Genomic DNA, 20,521 nt, shown 5'->3' on the forward strand with positions numbered 1-20,521 from the left:
TGGCTAAAATTCTTCTATTTGGCTGAAAATTGACCCCTCACTTCGAACCTTACAAGCCAATCTTAAAACACCACTTTTTGATAGATTTGGCGTCGTGTGGTCTTCAAACACATCACACCATCAACATTTTTCCACCACCTTCAGGATATTTTGTATGTCCCACTCTATATTACAAAAGTATACATGTACATGCATTTCGATGTCTCAAGAAACTTTTCGAATAATTTTATAGGATTATTATGATGTTTTAGTGCAAACGATACGTTAACTTGACTAATGCTTTTCGTTAACTTGATTTTATACAAAATGCGCGCCTCTCACACCAATCTCTTTTTCAATCTCTTTCTCTCGTCTTCGTTTGATTTCTTCTACAACGTGGTTGCATTCGTCGTCGTCGCTTTCATTTTCGGCGAAAAAAGAAGAACTCACAAAAGTGATGATATATTATTCCAATAAGTTTTCGTTACTCGACAGAATATTCCGATTTATCCATCTTTTCGATCGGCTTACAAACCATGCGGAACTATTCACGTCATTCGTGAGAAATGAGTACAGGGAATGGTGTACGAAGAAAATGCAGACGATGAACAAAAACTATATTAATAACTAAAATGCAGCCAATAAACTAGAACGAGTAAAACATACTTTTAATTTACTTAAAAGTGCAACAACTTCTTTTTTGACAATTGAGCCATTAGACATTTTTCTTTTGTAATGGAAAACATCAGCAAATACATTGTTTGTTTGCTTTTTAACGAAATGCAAACAACGATGAAATTGATGGAATAACGCCTATTCAATTATTAATTATTATGACAACTGATATTTGTTTCTTTAAAATCACACATCTTATGCGCCTATACTTTAATATTGTGTCTTCACAAATCTGGCACACTGCTGCCACTGACAGTTGCCGAGTGAATTATTCCAACATCGATATGTATGACGCTGAGGTGCAAGCACATGCGAAAGCTGTTTACATGTAAAGCGATGTGGTTCACAAAACAACCGTCAGGCGGTTACTTGAAGCTGTCAAAAGAGTGAGTTTTTAAATTTTCTTGAAAAAAAAAGTAAGAGAAAATCGATTTTCGATAAGTTTTTAAAAGAAATTCGCCATTTAATAAAAATGATCCATCGTTGTTTACGTTAAAAAAAAAGCGAAAAATGGTGTCAGAGGTAAATAGAATAAGAACGATTCCGATAAAAAGCACAAGATTGAAATGTGCAATCTCACGGAGATATTAATGCCATTAAGAAAATAAAATTACAATCAATAAGTGTTTTTCGATCGACCGACACCAGCTTTGTTGTTCCAACACAAAAGTTCGGCAAGCGTGATCTGCAGAGTAAATCTTGTTGTTTTCGATGCGTGTATGTACTGTTAGGCGAATGTAAGCACAAAAGCTTGTACACTAAAAAAAATGTAGCTCAAGACGTGCATTGGATTTTTGACGTGACATTAAAATATTGGCTGAATCATCATCATCGAGCGCACATTGAAGCTAATTCGAATATGAAAGCATGAGGTGAATTTTGAGTAATATAATTTTTCAGCCATGTGACAGAAAATCCATCCACGCAGACTATATGGGAAAATATGAGAAACAACAATAATGGCAGCATCAACCATCAACCACAACCCGAGTATCGAAAAAGTATATGCGTTGCTTGAATGCATCATTTAAGATGGTTTATTCTATGTTTGAATCACAAAAGAAAATCGTTTGTCTAACCTTATTCAGAGGTGCGGTTGGCGTCGCCGTTGTACACATTATTCTTTACGCGAGACATAATCTACCAAATTATGGAGCTAACAATAACAACAAAATGTCTAGCATTATGTGTAATAGAAACGATTTTGTAACAAATCCCATGTAAAATCCCATCCATTTGACAGGTGACAACAAAAACGAATATTAAACAACTCAGTCATAAGCAACTATAAATTGTGTAGTATAGTTTAACATATATTTGAAAATGGCTGTTCCGTAAGTGCCGTTGAATACGATGGCTCTTTTTGGAACTACTGACATATTCTCTACGTTGACTTAAGCAATTATGTACATTGTGCTCTAAGTTGTGACGCTGTCTTGTTGATAATTTCTCAATATCTATACTATAAGTTTCAAATCTGAAAAAAAAATTTCTTTCCATATTAATATAAAAATATAGATGCTATGCTGCCACGGGAATGGCACGCAGTGTAAAATGTTGGCGACACATTTTTTTTCGGATTAAAAATTTTAATTGTTTCAATCTCTATTAATAAAATCACACAAATGTGAGATCGTCAATATAAATGTTATGGTTCAAGGCAAGTATGCCTAGGTGGCATTACAGTTTGGTACGCCGCCGTTCCTCTCATAAACATGTCATTCCCGTGTATGCTGCATTACGATTACACAATGAGTCTACGCTTTGAAACTTGTCTGCCAGAAATGATTGTGTAGTTTCAGTATTAGAAAAATAATTTGTCAACGCAAAAATTGAAAAAGACGAAGATCAACAAAACTTTATCATTAAAATGAGATTTGAATGTAGTTGTTAAACAATAGGAGTTCCACAAAACCACTTCCAACCGAACTTAATATCTCCCGGCAGTCTTATTCTCTCTCTTTTACTTGCTCCGTTATTTAGTCTATAGAATTCGAATTTCATGATTTGTGTGTCGTACGCATTCCATTTTCCGAGTTGTTGTGAACACGCATCAACATTTGCATATATCGAATGTTCGCAGAGCATGCCAAGGCACTTTCAAACGAAAATGCACTTAACTTAATGGAAATGAACTGATGCTTGTAATCCCACGTGGAAACTGGTTCGAAATGCAGAAGTTTGCTCAACACTTTTTAGTTTTCTGCTCAGTTTTCTTCCAAGAAAATTGGTCAAATTATTTGATTTTAGTTTAGCGTGAATAATATATAGAAATGAAAATTCACATGGCATTTGTTAAATTTCGATGAATTTTACTAACAGTGACGAAATGGCATCTCGGTCTGCACTCATGCATGTTACTTTTCTGCAAAGTAATGATATGCGTTCAGTAATAGAGGATAATCAGTAGTGAGGCAAACAATTGGTTTTTTCCATGGTCTAAATGCCAAAGTCTCAAAATTTAGTTTGCAAAACCAAGTTTAAGTTTCATTTGAATTAAATTAGAGTTTCATATGAAGCAATGTTGGAGAGTAAATAATAAAGACGATGATCATATTATGCTCATTTTGAATGCAGGCTTTCAATGCTTTACTAATATCTCTGTTTCCAACTCTCTCCGCTTTTCGGAAAAACTTTTGATCAAAACTTAATGCATATACTTAACTCTTGTCGCCTGATCTAAATGTATGTGTGGGTTTTCATTTGTGTACCTCAGAAAAGTCAGGTAAAAGAGAGATTTAGTGAGGGAGAGATGTGAGATATGACGTATTGGCATGATTCCGACTGGATCTCGTAATCTTCTAATCATTTGAAATCTGTTTTGCTGTATCCATATAATGTCAAAACAAAAGTAAAGCACAAACAAAAACATACGCATATTGATACAGATTGGACAACAACAATATTCCATATCAAGCCAAACACTTCAAAATTCATTTAAATCTGTCTGAATTTTGTGCCACTGAAACTGTTTGCAAACTTCGAAACTTACATGCATATATATACACACACATAGACAACAGATGCTCTTATTTGGTTATGCCATAGTTTTCTCAACCAACATAGCTCGTGTTTGAAGTGTTGACATCCATAAAGTAGCCAAAGCGTTATCATGTAGAAGCACATAGCACACCACAAACATTTTGCATTCTTGCGTTTAAATTTCTTCTTTTTTTCATTCTCAACAATTGGCACATAATCGAAAAGCAACGAATTACACAAGTAGCATCTAATTCTCATTTTGTTTGCTAGCTATATATGGTTACATATTTATCTAAATGTGTTATGCAGCGGTTGGAATTGGTTTTGAAATCATTGCTTACGATTTTATCAGATCATATGGCCGACATAAAATAAATAGAATATGTTTGGCCCCAAAAAACACGCTATACACTTACATAGAAAATTAAATCGATTCAAAGCACATGAGTTGTGTTGCAATGGTGAATTTTGCATCTTTTATGAAGGTATGATTTGCATGAACTTAGCAACTTCCAAGTTATTTTAACTGAATAATTAGATTGGTAGGTGCAACACCACACATACGATATACATTTGTATTCATTGCAATATTTTAATTGGAATTATTCACATTGGTGAATAAACGCTACCAACGCTATAAAATACCGAAAATTATTATGGATGTTACTATGAGAATTAGATTGGAAAAAATCTCATCTTCCATTAACATTTGGTTTTGGAACTAACATCTTAGATAAATTAAAATGGTCAATTCTGTTGAAATTGAGCAAAAATCACATACTTGGTTTGAATATTGTTTGAATATACGAATGGGGAGAACTACTTCTCAATAATTATTCACTATGATCAGATTTTATGTTCTTGCCAAGTACTGCTTGCCTCGTATATATTATCAACATGAATATTACAAAATCGAAATTGTGTCGATGTATTTCTGACAAACGGGCCAGAATAAGAGCACCCAACAATGAATACGACAATGAAGCCATAACTAATTAAATCGGAAAGTTTGTAGGCCAGCCGATTTTCAGTTTGTACAAATCATCTTGTCGACCCCGCATTTATTTTATTTTCTTTTACTCCCTTTTCCATTCGCCGTCCGTTTGCCATCCATTTGATGTAACATCGAATGTAAACTTCTATGCAGTCATTCATTCGCTGTCAGCTCATTGTTCAAGCCATCAACTTGCTTTTGTTTTTATCATTCAAAAACTTTGCTGTTTTGTAACCGCATTACATTTATGTTGACTTCCAGGTGACCTGGGCCCAATTTAATATTGTTCACAAATCTACTGGAACTACTCACTTATTTCTATTGAATCAATAAACATGCTTGCACCAATTTATGTCAGATATTCATTTGCTCGCAAATACATATCAACTGAATGCAGAGTAAAAGAAAACTCATCACATCAAAATTATCCAAGTTTTCCACGTGGAAAAAAAGTATGTGTTCGGCGCTCAATTTTCTGATTAGGTTTCTCACGCTCTCGTTCAGTGAATGATGTTGTTAGACCATGAATTCAAAGCAATACACAAGAGTTCTCGTTTTTTTTTTTCTCTGAAGAGGCTATTTGATTGCCTTCATCTACCGAAATGTAGACATTTCTATGCTTAAATGAATGTCTTTCACTTTCTGTCTTTTACAATTAAAATGAAAGCAATACGACTTTCACTCGGTATCCTCTTCGTGTCGTTCTCTCAATCTGTCGAGACTGTTGTATGCTTTCTTCTTCTTCTTCTTCTCCTTCTGGAATTGAACGTTGTGCACAAGTACAAAATTCTATTTGCTCTCGATTGTAAATGGGGCAAATTGAAGTTTTGATGGTAAAACATGCGGAATGAACATATTCAATTCACCGAAACAAGCTAACAAGAAAGAGCACGATTGCCATATGGTCATCATTGAAAAAGGTCTTACAATATCTATAAGTATAGAGAAACAAACCAAAAGGAAGGGGCAGGGGAGAACATAACAATTCCAAAGAAATCAAAAGAGCAAATCTTTTCATTTCCAAGCCAATATTATTATTTTTTATAATTTAAGTTACCTCGAATGTTGTGAATACAATCTTTTCGATGGATCCAAAGTAGCGTTCCCATAACATTTGCGTTTGTTGTCGTAGCGCCAAAATTTTTGTCGCTGATATTGATCGTACTATTTCGGGAACCTATTTTTTTGTATAAATGAATGTCATTACTTTTAATTGAAATTTATTTGAGCGAACAAAACTAAAATGCTGTGCGAATGAACTTAAAAGAGAGCGGCGAAAAAAAAACAAACGAGATTTTTTTGAAGAGTAAGATTGTAACTTACTTGTAACAAAAGTCGTTCATCAGCCCAAATGGCAGCCATTTTCCAATCGATTTTTGATTCAAATGGAAGTGCCCAGGAATTCGACAGCAATATCGGTATACATCCGGCTTGAAGTGCCTCAAGGAACCTATAAATTAAAACAAAAAGTTAAAACTCCTTAATAAAAATGATTATATCTTTCATTGAACCGTGAAGTTTTACATTTTCACATTTTCATACTCATTTTCAGTTGTTCACGTTGTGTTGGTCCCCTTTTTTTTGCAAAATTGTTTCGGAAATTGGAAATTTGTTGCAAAAGTTCTTTCACACAAAAAGAGAGCAAAAGACGAAGATCCCAATTCATAGTACAAGAAAATGTGGCAGAAATGTTTAAAAAGGCGCTTAAATTACCATCGAAATAAATGACGAAATGTGTGTGTAACAAATTTTTATTGTTATCGTCATAGCAGCATGCGGACAACGTGGCACACACCATCGTTTTACTCACTAGTAACGATGAACAGTTGTGTAACACACTATAACTAAAACCTCTCAATACTCTTATCCATTGGTATCAATATTGTGTGCTGTTCACTGTTAATTGAGAGTCTGTTCATGAAATCTGATGTATTATTTGCTTGTGTTTGTGTGTGCATATCAAACATAAACAAGGGAATAATAATTGCAAACGAAGGGAAAAAATGCACAGCTATGAATCAAATGTGGTTTGACAGAGAAGAAAAAGAAACAAGGCGAAGAAGAAAGACGCATACTAGTATATGTGAAGCGAATGTCAGAAAGAACTAAGAATGAGATGACCAGTATTCCGTAGAATTGCAGTGACATCAATTTGATAAAATGACAATGACAGTGTCAAAGCGATGACATAATCATAATTACACGAGGGAAAAATATAACTACAGAGATCGAGCAGGAGAAAGAGAGGAAGAAATCACGGCAAAACTAGATAAACCGCCACAACACTTATTGTACAGTTGCCAAGGAAAAAAATATACCAGTCGAACGCGACGATAAAATAGAGCGTTTTTTGTGAATGAGAGAAAAAAACGCACACGGTACAATGACAGATAAGAACTGATGTCGCAAATGCTGTTCAGGGAAAGCTTAACATGTTTAACTGTGCTGTGTGTCTTGTCTTTACGTTCACTTCGTAAATATTTCCCCAGTGTCATCTTTACTCAGCTTTTGTTCGCTCCCACTGTGTGTTTATATGCATGCTTTTCAGATGCATTTTTGATTTTTGGTTCGTGCCATTCAAAAGGAGGTAGATGTTTTTGTTATCATCACCGAATGTTTGATATTTGGTTCCTGCTTTAAATTTGTTTTAATTAAATTCCATGTGCAGGCACCAAACGAAATGTATTTATGTTTTTATCTCTCAGCCTCTCGCTTTCAGTCTCTCGTTTTAACAAAATACATATTGAATGTCCGACAATATTAATGTCACTTGCATATTTCGATGTTCTTTATATTAAAACATTGTGTTCGTGATTTTTTAGTATGCAGCGCAGGAAAAACAAAATAGAATGACAACAAAATCGAGGAAAAGAAATTCTTGGCGAAAATTATCGTGTTCGTGGCCATAAAAAGTGAACCGTTGTTAAGCATCAAAAAAAGCCACACTAAATCTCATTTAATTTTTAGGAATGTATTCTTGATATAAAAAAAATATATACACAATAGAAGAAATTTAGAAACTTTGCTCTTCTTGAGAAACTAATTTCGTTCTCAACGAGAACAATGAAAATAATGACAAAGAGCGAGAAGCAGAGAAATTGCGAGGCTTTGCTCAAGTTTCCATTTTTGCCAATGCTTTTATTAATAAGTCTTTATCAAAGTATTTTTCGACATATTATCCTCGGCTTAATGTTATCTATTATGATGCATTATTAAATGGTTTCAAGAGAACTTTTTCGTTGACGCGAAAATATATTTTAAATATGAAAGCCAGATTCCATGCCACCGAACCGCCACCATCATCATCATATCCATGTGCTTATAAGTACATAAATATCGGAGTGTGTCCTATGGCTGCTTTTAATAGACGATTGAAAAAACTGAATTGACCGGTAATAATGTAAATTGACTTGACGAAGTAATGAAAACATCATTTCAACGTAGAAAAATTGAACCGAAAAACAATCAGTAATGTTAAAGAATGAAATTGTATACCTGAATGAACCCAAACGTCGTCCGCGAGGCACCAAGCAAAACGTTGAATTCAATAGCAACGTTTCATAATCGTATCTGCAAAAAAGAATAATAAAAAACAGGTAAATATTATTATTATGTTAGAAGAAAAACGGTACTACAGCTAAATATGTTGTTCTTATACAAAAAAAAATGTTCGCGTTTTTTTCTTTGTGATGGTTTTCGTTGTAGTTCATGGTTTGTAAACGCTTCAATTAATAATGAATCATTACATTTTCTGTATTAATTTTAATGTCTAATAAAGGAATTTTCAGCCTTTTACATTTTTGGAAAGAGAAAAGGGCGAGAAAAAACGTAGCAAGTGGAATTTTTATTAAACGATATAATATTCCGTCGTGAAAGAGTAATGTGGATAAATAATATGTAATGAGTAATCGGTTTCCGGGGATTCGGTAGATTCGAACATATCTTTTTGTCTGCGTTTGAAATCAAAAGCACATTTTCTTGTCCATGATGGTTTTCCACATGATAGCACAAAAAATCGAGGCTAATTTTTCTGTTGTTAACAGTGAGTAAAATTATGCTGCGGCAATTTCGGTTCTGTAACAATGCAAAAAGTTAACTCGATCGGATTTTCTCTTGCATTTTGTGCGCGTCTGCATCTTATGGTCAAACAAGTGAGAAGGGTTTCAAGGCTTTCGAAAACGCTTTAAATGGTTTTCGCAACGGTTTTAATATTTTAACCGTCCGTAGCACACGCTCTAATAGCAAAATTACATCGTGTATTCATTTTGGTCGATGTCATTGATGAGCGAAACAGCGAAACACGATGGGGATGAAAACGAAGTAAAAAAACGAACTGGCATTCGTGTACACAATCTTCTGTGACAGAGAAACAGAGAGAGAGCACTGGTTTGGTTTCGATGTACAAAGTGGTTCATGCAAGACATGAGAAAATTAAGTACTGAATGTTACGTTGTAAGTATGTCGACTGCGAATCGACGTAAATACAAGCATCCTGTGAAAATCGTTGTGCTGTTATCGTTTTTCTTGTTGGCTACTCTCTCTGCTTGCTGGTTTTTTTCTTCTTTTGCCGTTGTCTCATATCCCATTGTTACTACTCATTTCTGTGCATCTGCTTTCGTTCGGATCCGTTTAATTCTCGCTTATTTTGCATTTCATTTGCATTTTTGACCCTTGAAATCTTCCATCCCTGCTTATATGCGATATCGGTGTTTATGGTTTCGAAGTTTTTCTTTTTGCTTCTTCCTCATCATGTATCACGTTCTTTTTTGTTTGGGGGGAGGGCGGTTGGCGCTTTTACTTGGTCAAAAGTAGAAAAATGAATGTAAACGTGTGTGTAATAAGAGGCGATTCGATCATCCTGTGCAACTTTTGTAAGAACAAAAATGGTATACGGTCGATGGACACACATGCATGTGTAACTGGATACCCGCTAGAGAACATCTCGAAATGGATGAAAGCTGCTTTTTCAGCAGATATGTAAATTATGCCACCAATTTTCACGTAAACGAAGCAAATGTGTGACAACCACAGCATCGGATTGCTTAATACTCATCTCTTTCACTCTCTGTATAACCCAACCGGCTAAGCCTATGAAGAGACAAAATGCGAATTCCCCTCATCTGTGCCATCTTGTATTCCATAGTTGAACTCAATTTAGTTACAATGAATTGAATCGAAAAAGAGAAAAAAAACAACAACAGTAACATGGCTACATAGATCTGTTGACCAGTGAGATACGTATAGCAATGGAATGAAAGAATGAAGAAAGCGTATATGTGTATGTATGCATCAGCACGCATAGATGTACAGCTCTGTGTGGCCGTGCTATAGTTGTTGTTTTTTCACTTTTTCATTTCAATGCTACAGAATTAAATTCAGTTTTTGCATCTAATTCACACTAAAATCAGATGGCGCTCATTAGCGAGATTCGCAAAAAAAAGTCTCCAATCTCATACAAATATACACCGGCTGGTATAACCATACCCACAAACACGCACCATATCTTTCACTAGTGTGCTTTTTACAAACGATGCTGTTTCACTTCTCGACATAACAGTTTAATTACCGTTCTACTAGCAAAATTCATGCAAATACCATTTTTATACGCATAAATATATGGCATTGCTGCCACTGCTACCGCTGTTATGTTTAGTTTATTTGCCGACACCGACTTTGTGTTTATTTTAAAATAGTTTCTCTCTGTGTGTCTATTTTATTCGCTATTTTATTGGTGTAATGTTGGCGGTTGGCGTCCGAGTTTGTTGTCTCATCATGTTTTTAATGCATTTTCTATCTTCATTTCGCTCTCATTCTCTCATATAACAGTCCGGAAAATTTATAAATCATAAATCTTCGGATGTTCTCACTTCGTAAAAAGCGACGGATAAATAGCAATAGGGAAAAAATGAGAAATATCGTGAGAACGGTAAGTAGAAACCGATTCAATAAAACCGGAAATGAAAAGAATAAAAACCGAGCAGCTGCACAATGAGGTCATAACGCATTGAAATAGCGAGAGCAACAGCTAATAGTGTGCCCAAAAATGTTAATCTAATAAATGAATAAAACTGTGGTACACACCATTTGCAATCATGTTATTGATAAACACGAAATTCATCATCATCACCAGCATTGATACAATACCATTTACCGGTGATATGTTTGAAAATGAGGTTTTCGATTATTTCAATTTTTAAATTGTAAGCGACAAATAAAATGATCAATGTAATTGATGTCATTTAAAGTTTCAATGGAAATATCAATATAATTTTTACGATTCACGTACCGAAATTATGCCAAAACTGACAAAACACCAGCGCCACGACGGAATTCAGTGTAATCTATACGAAGTTGCCGGCAACTAGTCAGGAAATGTTTGCTCAATTGCAAACAACTGATTAGAACTTCATAGTCGTCCGTAGTGGCGCCAGCTGCGCTACAGTTTTACATTTTATACAGTGTTGTATATTCATTATAAAAATGCTACAATTAAATCTTTCTTCAATACGTGCAGAAGTAGTACACATGCATCGTATACATTTACAAAATGAATCAGTGGGTACATAAACAAATAAAACAACGTTTGCACTTAATACAATTTAACCAATCAAAAATAAATAAATGAATTAAAAAAAACGATGCAAACACTTTTTCTCTTTATTTCTGTGCCTTGCTACGGTTCTGAAAAAAACCCACCCAAATCGAAACACGATCAACGTAAAAGAAAAATACATATGAGATAAGGAGGGCGAGAGAAGAAGGGGGTTGACAAAAAGTGTCGAAGGAAAAAAAAACATGCACGGAATTCAATGGATGCATACTAAAAAAGTTAAAGGAATAAAAATTGTATTCAGCAGTTTACATGACCGTTTTTATCCGGTGTTACACCGGCTGTGTATGCATGCGGAAGTACAAACACACAGACATACATTCGGTATCGGTATTCGCTCAATTGGGTGATGTAATCCGAAAAGGATTTTTTTTTGCTCGGATTTTATCCGCTTTTTAATTTACACCGTAGGTAAACAAGATTGGCATTATTGGTTTACTACTATAAACGAACGAAAATATGTGTGCACACATATTTGGCATGTGAATATGCAGTGAAGGTAGAATATGGGATCGTTTGCATGACATCAACCTATGGCTTTCTATCGTGAATTTTGATCGCTCCATTCTCTAATTAAAAAATCGGATTACGAAAATTATAACAGCCAAATGCACTTGAACCGATTTCTGTTTACATGACAGATCATGTGTTAATTTAACAGACAAATATATCGTACAGAAGCTCATTAACAAATTGCATAAAGCACATCCGACATTTCGACAATTCAAATTGATAACGTTTGCCAGCGACTGAGTGTGTTTGACCGTCTGTCACCGAAAGAAGAACGGACAAAAGCGCTCATACATTAAGCATGAGAAAAACTCCTGATTCTGAACCACAACTAAAACAAAAATATGTGTTGAAAAAAGCTTTCCCAATATTATTTTTTAGTGATAATTAAAATGTTTCGTTTTAATTTTCGGTCAATCGGCTTTTTTTGTCTTAATCCTTTTCATTCAAATGGAATAGAGGCAAACATGGCATTTTGTTGCGCTAAAATGCAAATACCGTTCGAAATATTTATTGTACACTTTTGGTTTGTATAATGTGTATATTTGTACGTTTTTTTTTCTCCACCATCGTTGTGTGCATTCAGCATATTATCGCTGCAGCCGCAATAATTTTCATTAATCCAACAGTGGAATTATATTGCACTCTCGAATCCACGAATAATTATAAAGTCACTTGCAGGAAATGAGAGAAATAAACCAAGTCAAACGAAGTAATGTTGTTGTTGTTATTATTGTGCACAGGCATATATCTCTTGGCACTGTTTTTATTTTTCCGTCTCTCTTTCACCGCTATTCGTCTTCAAGAAAAGAGCAACACGAAAAGAACAACTAAATGAAGAGAGAGAAAAAAAAACAGCACAACATTAATGCTAATGAAGGAGCAGACATGAATTTCTCGTGGTGTGAACAGCGACTGCAAGCAATGAGCAAAAACACAGAAATTGAAGAGAGAAGAAGAAAAAAAAAGTGAATTTATAAATTGTTTGCTTTTCCTATGTCTATGTTGATTTTTATTATTATTTCATTTGAGATGTTTGCAACAATTTTCTTCTGTGGAGCTTCTCGGACCATTTCACATACATAACATTTCACAAGATGGTTAAGACATTGCTGTGCCAACGTATTAACATTATTTTTGTTTTTTTTTTTTTTTTTTTCTTCTCCAAATGCAGCACGCTCACATGTTCAGAACAAAAGTGAAGAAAATTCAGTCATTCTCCTTGAATTCCCTTGAAATGAAAATGGAAATACCATTATATGAATTATTTTATCAAATTCCATGAAAAAACAAATCTTAGCGAAATAGAGGAAAAGTGCAAAATAAAACAGCAGAAACTAGTGTTAAGGCGCAATGTCAAGATATTTCGCAGCAAGGTATAATGAGAAGGAAAGAGTCGGGGGCGTTTTAAACGTCTGAGTACTTGAAACTTATTAACTTAAATTAACAAGGGATTAGCCGTATCGCGAGCGCGTTGCTTAACATAAATTTTCAAATGTTTGTGAACGAATAAAATTGAGTGCTGAGACACGGCGAGCGAAAGTAAGATTCTGAATTGAAATGCACAATAACAACAGCACCGTTCCAACTAGACTATGGAGACTGATTATTACAGTTATCATTATTAAGCTAAACGTATTTCATTAAAACATAATCTTTTAAGAGCATTCGCTTGGCGCTCTGCGTGAGCCTCACCAGCTCAAGGGTGTGTGTTTTTTTGTATGTTGTATACATATGTATGTTCTTGTTCAAGGCAGTGGAAACGTGCATTTTAATTCATTGAATTTCAACATTTGGTTCTATATTTTCTTGAATTTTAGCATCCGCCGCATTCACATACACGCACATATACACATACTATCTAAATCATCCGTTCTGCGGGATATATTTCCTACCATTTAACACCATTCCATATATATAAATTCAATGTACCCTTTACCGTCCAGATGCTTCGAATTAAACTTGTGTGAAGTAAATATCAAAATTTTGCCGCTAGCTTTCTCATTCAGTCGCCATCGCTATCTCTCTGTTTCAATCGATGTTAAAAACAGCAACAGAGTACTACTGTGTGTATGGCCAGTATTTGTAATGAGAAATGCAGTATTATACATCAAAATCGCACCTAGTATTCACAATGCACATTTAAACATTTTCCCTCATATGAAGCGCTAGAGTCACAGCATCATACACATATACAACAGCCGGATTTAGTTTTTGAAAGAGCTTTGAAAGCGATAATGAGGCAAAACTCGTTCAATTTATGGTGACTACAAATAAAATAAAGCGGAAGTCCTTGGATCTCGATGCATACCGCTATCTCTATTTTAGCGTTCTTGCATTCCTCAACTCGGCACGATGTATATACCATGAAATCTTCGTGTCCATCTGAATTCATAAACAATTAATAAAAAGTGAACACACAAATTGAAAACTTACAAAGTGATCGGATTTGATCGTGTTCGGAGAAGAGAAGTCGAGGACGATTTATTGATCGAATTTCTTCTTCTTTTCGGATTTTTTTTTCTTCTTAAAGAAACGTATTAAATTGAATGAACCGCATCGAAAAAATGTATATAGATTTCGACCCAATGAGGTCGTGAAAATTTGCATTGCGATTGTACTGTATGAATATATGTTTTGTATACACACGAAACTGGTACCGTGTGCCAAAACTTTGGAGCGCATAATAATATATTTTATTGAATCTTGAGTGGAAAAGTCAAATATGTCAAAACTATTTGTTTATGATGAAGTCAATTCCACTCTGTCGTCGATTCAGTTGAATTTCACCGTAATGCTGCCATATTTTTAGCTTTTTAGACTCGAAACAATATGAATATGACGGAAGATGTAAAAAAACAAATGTGAGTTTAAAAGATCACTGTGTTAACAAGCATTCAATTCAATTCATATTAATCACATTTTTTATGTTGATAATTTGCAATAGCATGACCCTTATGTGTCGTTCATAATTTTAGTGTCAATGCAAAAGAAAAAACTGTTTTAGTCGATTACATTTTTTGGATCGATGAAGAAAAAATTATGTATACTATGGAACAAAGTAGCTCTTTAAAAATTGAAAAAATATTATTGTTTAAAGTTACATTATAGAGGTGGCGCTTTAACAGAATCAAGCATGTATCTATTTCAGAATGTTTTTTTTTTGTAGCCATCATTATTTTGGTTCACTTTATGTCATCGTAACTGTCGAATGATGCTCGTGTGTTCAGAAAATGATTTGATATTATGCAAACGACAAGTATTGCGAGGATATGGGCAATTTTTTTCTCGATTTTCCATGGTATTTTTTGTGTACTGGTAGCAAAAAATGATTCGATCATCGAGAATAAAAGTTTTCAAAATGAAATTTTATGGTTATTTAACTTATTATAGAAGAGATTGAAACTGTGCATTTTTCATGATAAATTTCCGTTGAAAGCTCAAGAACGGAAATGCGATCAAAATTGCATCGTCGTCTAGTCACAACTAACGAAAAATGCTGCATATCAGATCAGCTTGTTTTCTTTTTTTATTATTATTATTTTCATTTTTGTTTTGTTCATTCATTCGATCTTTCGCTTGCTTTGTCTCTTTTTTTGCATTTATGCCAGATATTTTTCCAGATACAAATGCATGACTTGTTTTGATTCTCCCTGTGTAAAATGCGGGAAATGCACATCAGAGGAAGCTCTTTCAATATTCATAAATTGTTAGTCGTCGTTGTCGTCGTCGACAGCATACACATATATACTATACACACACACACACATATCCCACTGCAGTGGTATCATTCTTTTACAAAATGGTAATAGTTGAATTCTTGTATCATCTCTTTTGGATTGGGGTAAGCCAATGTATAGATTACGATTGCATCAAGCTTCATAAATTTTTGTATTGATATGCATTTCATTGAAAATGCAATTCAAAGCAGTCAACAGCAACACATAAAAAATTTGTAAAACAAAAATGGAAAAAAGTGAAAGAGAGATATAGGATGGGGGGGGGCATCCGCCATCACCAATAACAACTGAATAAAAAATGAAGCAACCGGAGAAAAATGAATGCTATGAACCAGAACACCGCTGTTGCCGAAATGTGTACAACGAATTCATTGTCTCTATCACCATATTTCACACCACCGAAATGCCATGACAGAAAATAAATGATCTATTTGACAAGAGGTACAATTACAATGAGCACTGGACTGCTGCTGATTCTGCTGAATTTTGTTTTTGTATTTCTTCAACGGTTTTTGCATCATATTTTACCATAAACTAATCACAAGAATTTGTTACGGCACACGAGCACACTGAGTATATTTGAACGAAAAACCAAGTTTCGATTTCGCTTAATATTCGCTTGACGTATTTCCAATGAATGCTTCTTATGACATTTTTTTTTCGATGAATATTTTCCTACGCAACATAGTCACATGGTGCGGAAAAAAAAACATACACTTTGACCGCTGAATTCTCATTTGATTCACGCAAGGGGCGGCACAATTTATGTCAATCAATTTATTCATTCATTTCAACATTTTTGGCCGCTGAAAATTCAATTGCAATCGAAAATTTTAATTGCTTTTCGTTTAACTACACTCAAATGAAACGGGCATTTTATTGTGAAATGGAAAATAATGATACATTTCGGTGTTTATGTGTGTGCATGTGACAAAAAAATATATATATTATATTTTCCACTTTAGATGGATCGAGTGGTGTATATTTTCCATGAGTTTTTTTTTAACGAAGTCGGCACGCAATCAGTGAATTTATTTAGGAAAAATAATTGTTCGGAAGTCAAAACATCAAAGTGAATTGATTTTCATTTCAATTCAAAATTAAGTGTTTAAGAAATATGAGAGAGAGAGATAAAAAAGAAGGTTGTTTTTTTCACCATTTATGTACAGACAATTTAGACTGTTTATGTGACTTGCAATAGGCAGGATCTACCTTTTTGTGTAGATTTAATAATGACAAAGAAGTCATATTATGAAAGGCAAAATGAAAAAAAGAAACCGACGATGTAAAAGGCAATGGTAGGAAAAAAAGGCAGTGTGGGTGATGCAAAGTATGCGAAGGCATCGACTAATGAAACGTGTTCATAATTGTAATGATTATTATCATAATTATTAACAGACTGCTTTAACACAAAATGGATGTTACACAGGCGGTGTGCATGAAATTATCGAACCATGACATCAACAACATGAATATACAAATAAATGCCATAGTACATACATGTACGATACAGAGCACACTAAAAAAGAGTCGCACCGATGTTAGATACGAGTGAAAACGGCAACAGCATAACAATCAAGTCAAGAATATTATTTTACATGTCATTAAAATGGTGATGGAAGCAAAAGATCGAAAGCTAAAACATGGCATAAGACGATGAATGTGAGGTATTTTGAGGTCTAGTGAATTCGAGGTTCGAGGCAACTGAGAAAGTAACATTGGTTACCACTTGCAAATTGAATGGTTTTGTCGCGTGTTCATATTTGGATTCCTCATCTCTATCCCATTCTCTTTTTTTAGCTGCAACTAGCTAGAAAATATACACTTTGGTTAAACCGCAAAGCGAGAGCGCCGTTTTTTTTTCTTTGCCATTTTACATTTTGCAATATGATGTTGGTTGTTGACGATGAAAAGTGCACATACCAAATGATTGCCATTTTGTGTGGTGTGCAATGTCATCTCTTGCAAAAATGAAGCTAGTGGTGTAATAATTAAATCACTTACAAATGATATGATGTTGAAACTAATAAGCTGCTTCTCTTTCATTTTGTTATATATCTTATTGATTTCTATTATATTTTTTGCATATGTTTCATTTAATTTTCAAGAGCTTTTCACTCGGGCCTCTGCCATTATTGCCTTAGCAGTATCATATTTTCAATAGACCAATATTTCACATAAAATTTGATTAGAACAACTTAATTAATGGTGAATTTAATCAAGATACAAAATGTCACCTATCGTCACGGCCTTCACTCTCTCTCTATATATATGTGTGTGTGTGCCCCAAACCATCGATTGACATTCAATCGGTTTTGGGAAAATGGTAAAGGATAAAGATATGCTTACAGTATATGGACGGCAAATGGATTTCATATCATTCACATAATTAACAATTATGCATTTAAATGGCAGACATGACAAGGCATCAGGGACTAGCAAAGCTCAAATTGCATCGAACGCTTAGACTAAATACAAAAGGAGTTTTCGCTAAAGGGTTAAGTATATCGTCAATTCCCAATTACCATTTATTGCAATCGAAATAAATGCTGGCGCTTTGCTTGTGTTGAAATAAACTACATCACTGCCGGCAGCATTTATGATTTTCGTGTAAATAACTTAATTTGTGGATAAATATTAGTTTTCGGTTTTGGGAGTTTCACTCAAACTAAAACACGTACACTTCTCTGACTTATTACATTTCTAAGAGATTGTTTGTATGTGTATGCATAATATTAAGCTGCCGAATGCAGCAACGAACACAATGTTAAATGGAATTTTATGAAAATATAAAATTCAAATTATTAGTTCGAAATATACAGAGCATGCAATTCAATTCAATACATAATATGTATTACATATACAATTAGAGAATTTTAGTTGATGAATTGCAACTTCAAGAATACGTATACGTCATTCAAAATTGATAAATAAAGTTTCTGGAATAAACTTTAATAAAAACATAAAATTTCCTCAATACCATTGAGTACATTGAGTATTAAGTTATCCAATAAATATTGAGCAGCATTATATAAAGTTTATAGTAGTTTTTTTTTTTAAACGTAAAGTACATATCAAATATATTTCAAATGTTTGTTAGCTTTTGGATTCATTTGATCAGCTACAGATTATTTGTGTTTAAAACTGCGTAAATTCTCATGTATATCAATTAATCGAATCTCACCAACATTACGTCTCTTATGCGGTAAATATATTCAATTGAAAACTCATCATCGTATGCGATGTGTGTTTTTTGATTCTTGCAAGACTCTTTAAATTTTGAAGAATCGTTCGCAGAAAGTGCTCGAAGGGAAAATTGTTATTAGCCAAAATGTATAACACAATTGGGCATGATTTGCCCCTTGAGTGTTCAATACAGTTTTTAAATAAATATCGCATCCATGGAATATCAAAAACAGTAACTATCTTCACTCCATTATGCTTAGATCTCTCACTCTCCCTCTATCTCCCTCTATCTCTCTTTCTCTCTCTCTCTCTCTCTAGACTGGTTAATGTACTAACGTTCACTAATCTTTGCAAATTACATAATAGAATAAGCATCTTATGTGAACGCATCAAATAATTAGCATTTCCACCTGTCCAGTTGACTTTGTGTTTATATGCATTTTAGCACATTGAATCATCATTTGCTCGTACCAAATGTGTTCTAATCACTGTTCACTTTCACACTGTTTCTTTCTCTGCTATTATGTCATTTGCGTTTCTTTTCACTTGTGTATCAACTCAATGTACAGCTCCATATGCGTATATTGTTACATTTTACGATAATTCGTAATTTCTCTCTCGACCAATTCATCATCATTGAAATCTAACACAAATTACAATGCAACACATTTTCAGTAGAAGTGAAAATGGACATTATCAAATGTAAATGCTACTCTTTTGACTTTAAATCACATGGAATGCGACGCAACAATTACAACACAAAGATAGATACTCTGATACTCTCTATCTATCTATATAACACTTCGTTTGCCTTTTGTACATGAATACCATCTCATACAGTTTAATAATTCATTAAAATACTGTAGAACAAATGAAATCACATTTCAAAAGTTACTAATTCAAAACAATTATATACGCAAAAGCGAGACTCACTATTGAATGAGGTGAACCATTTCATAACCGATTGACTGTGAATCATTTTGCTCAGATGATTCACCCCGTCGCCGTCCCATTTGAATTTTTTATTGTTAACTACCACCATTAGAGTTGAAATGCTTGTCAAATATATGAGTTTGTTAATTTGTTCGTGCACTACATTTTACCAGACCAATAAGCTTTTTACGCACTTAATGCATTCACATTTTTTTGAAATCGTGACATGTTACTATCCAAATGGAATTGAATGTTGTTGATAGTTACTGTGAACGAACATCAAAGTATTTTCAAATTGCACTCATTACGATGATACATGCACAACGTTCAATTAACCAGCCGCTGCTGTACACAAACATGAGAACAGAGACAACAAACACAAATGAAAGTAAGCGGTAGAAAATGCGATTTATTTACAGTAATTAAAAGCTACTATGCACCATTAAAAGGAAAATGTTTTTCTTCTATTTATCATCAGCAGTAAATAAGTTCATTATCAATTATATCCAAAGTGAATGCAATTTTCACTCGTCGCGTAGATTTTCTACAAAAAAAAAAACATTAAACCAAACACTTGAGCTATAATCACAAAAAAACCGTAAAATTTAAAACAATATTTCCACGGAAAAACCATTCAGAAGATGAAAATGCTATTGATATTTTATATTGACATTTCGGTAGAAGAGACAGTAAGAGGTGAGACCTATTAAGTCATTTTCATTCCCAGTGTCTATGTATCGATTTTTGTTACTTTGAATTAGATTAATGGATTTTCTTTTGACGATAATTTATCTTAAAATCCGATCGCTTGTCGTAAGATTCGAATTATTGAATTTTGAACTAACGACAGGTCTACCAAATTTAAACAAAATATCAACATTTAATATTCATGTCAAGCCATTGTTATACATT

General features: G+C 33.9%; 1 protein-coding gene across 6 annotated transcripts in view; it reads right to left on the minus strand.

Annotated features, from left to right (window-relative positions):
- Window positions 1-20,521, minus strand: part of LOC116340037 (exostosin-1) — a 110,499-nt gene that overhangs the window by 14,416 nt on the left and 75,562 nt on the right. For all 6 annotated transcript variants that reach the window (XM_031766191.1, XM_031766189.1, XM_031766186.1 and 3 more), the window contains exons 5-7: window positions 8,126-8,200; window positions 5,954-6,080; window positions 5,688-5,807 (exon numbers count right to left, since the gene is read on the minus strand). In XM_031766191.1, the coding sequence (XP_031622051.1) occupies window positions 5,688-5,807; window positions 5,954-6,080; window positions 8,126-8,200 (322 nt within the window). The remainder of the gene's footprint in view (window positions 1-5,687; window positions 5,808-5,953; window positions 6,081-8,125; window positions 8,201-20,521) is intronic.

Source organism: Contarinia nasturtii, unplaced genomic scaffold (assembly GCF_009176525.2).
Source record: "Contarinia nasturtii isolate CC-2019 unplaced genomic scaffold, AAFC_CNas_1.1 Cnas_scaffold_630, whole genome shotgun sequence".
Classification (NCBI taxonomy): domain Eukaryota; kingdom Metazoa; phylum Arthropoda; class Insecta; order Diptera; family Cecidomyiidae; genus Contarinia; species Contarinia nasturtii.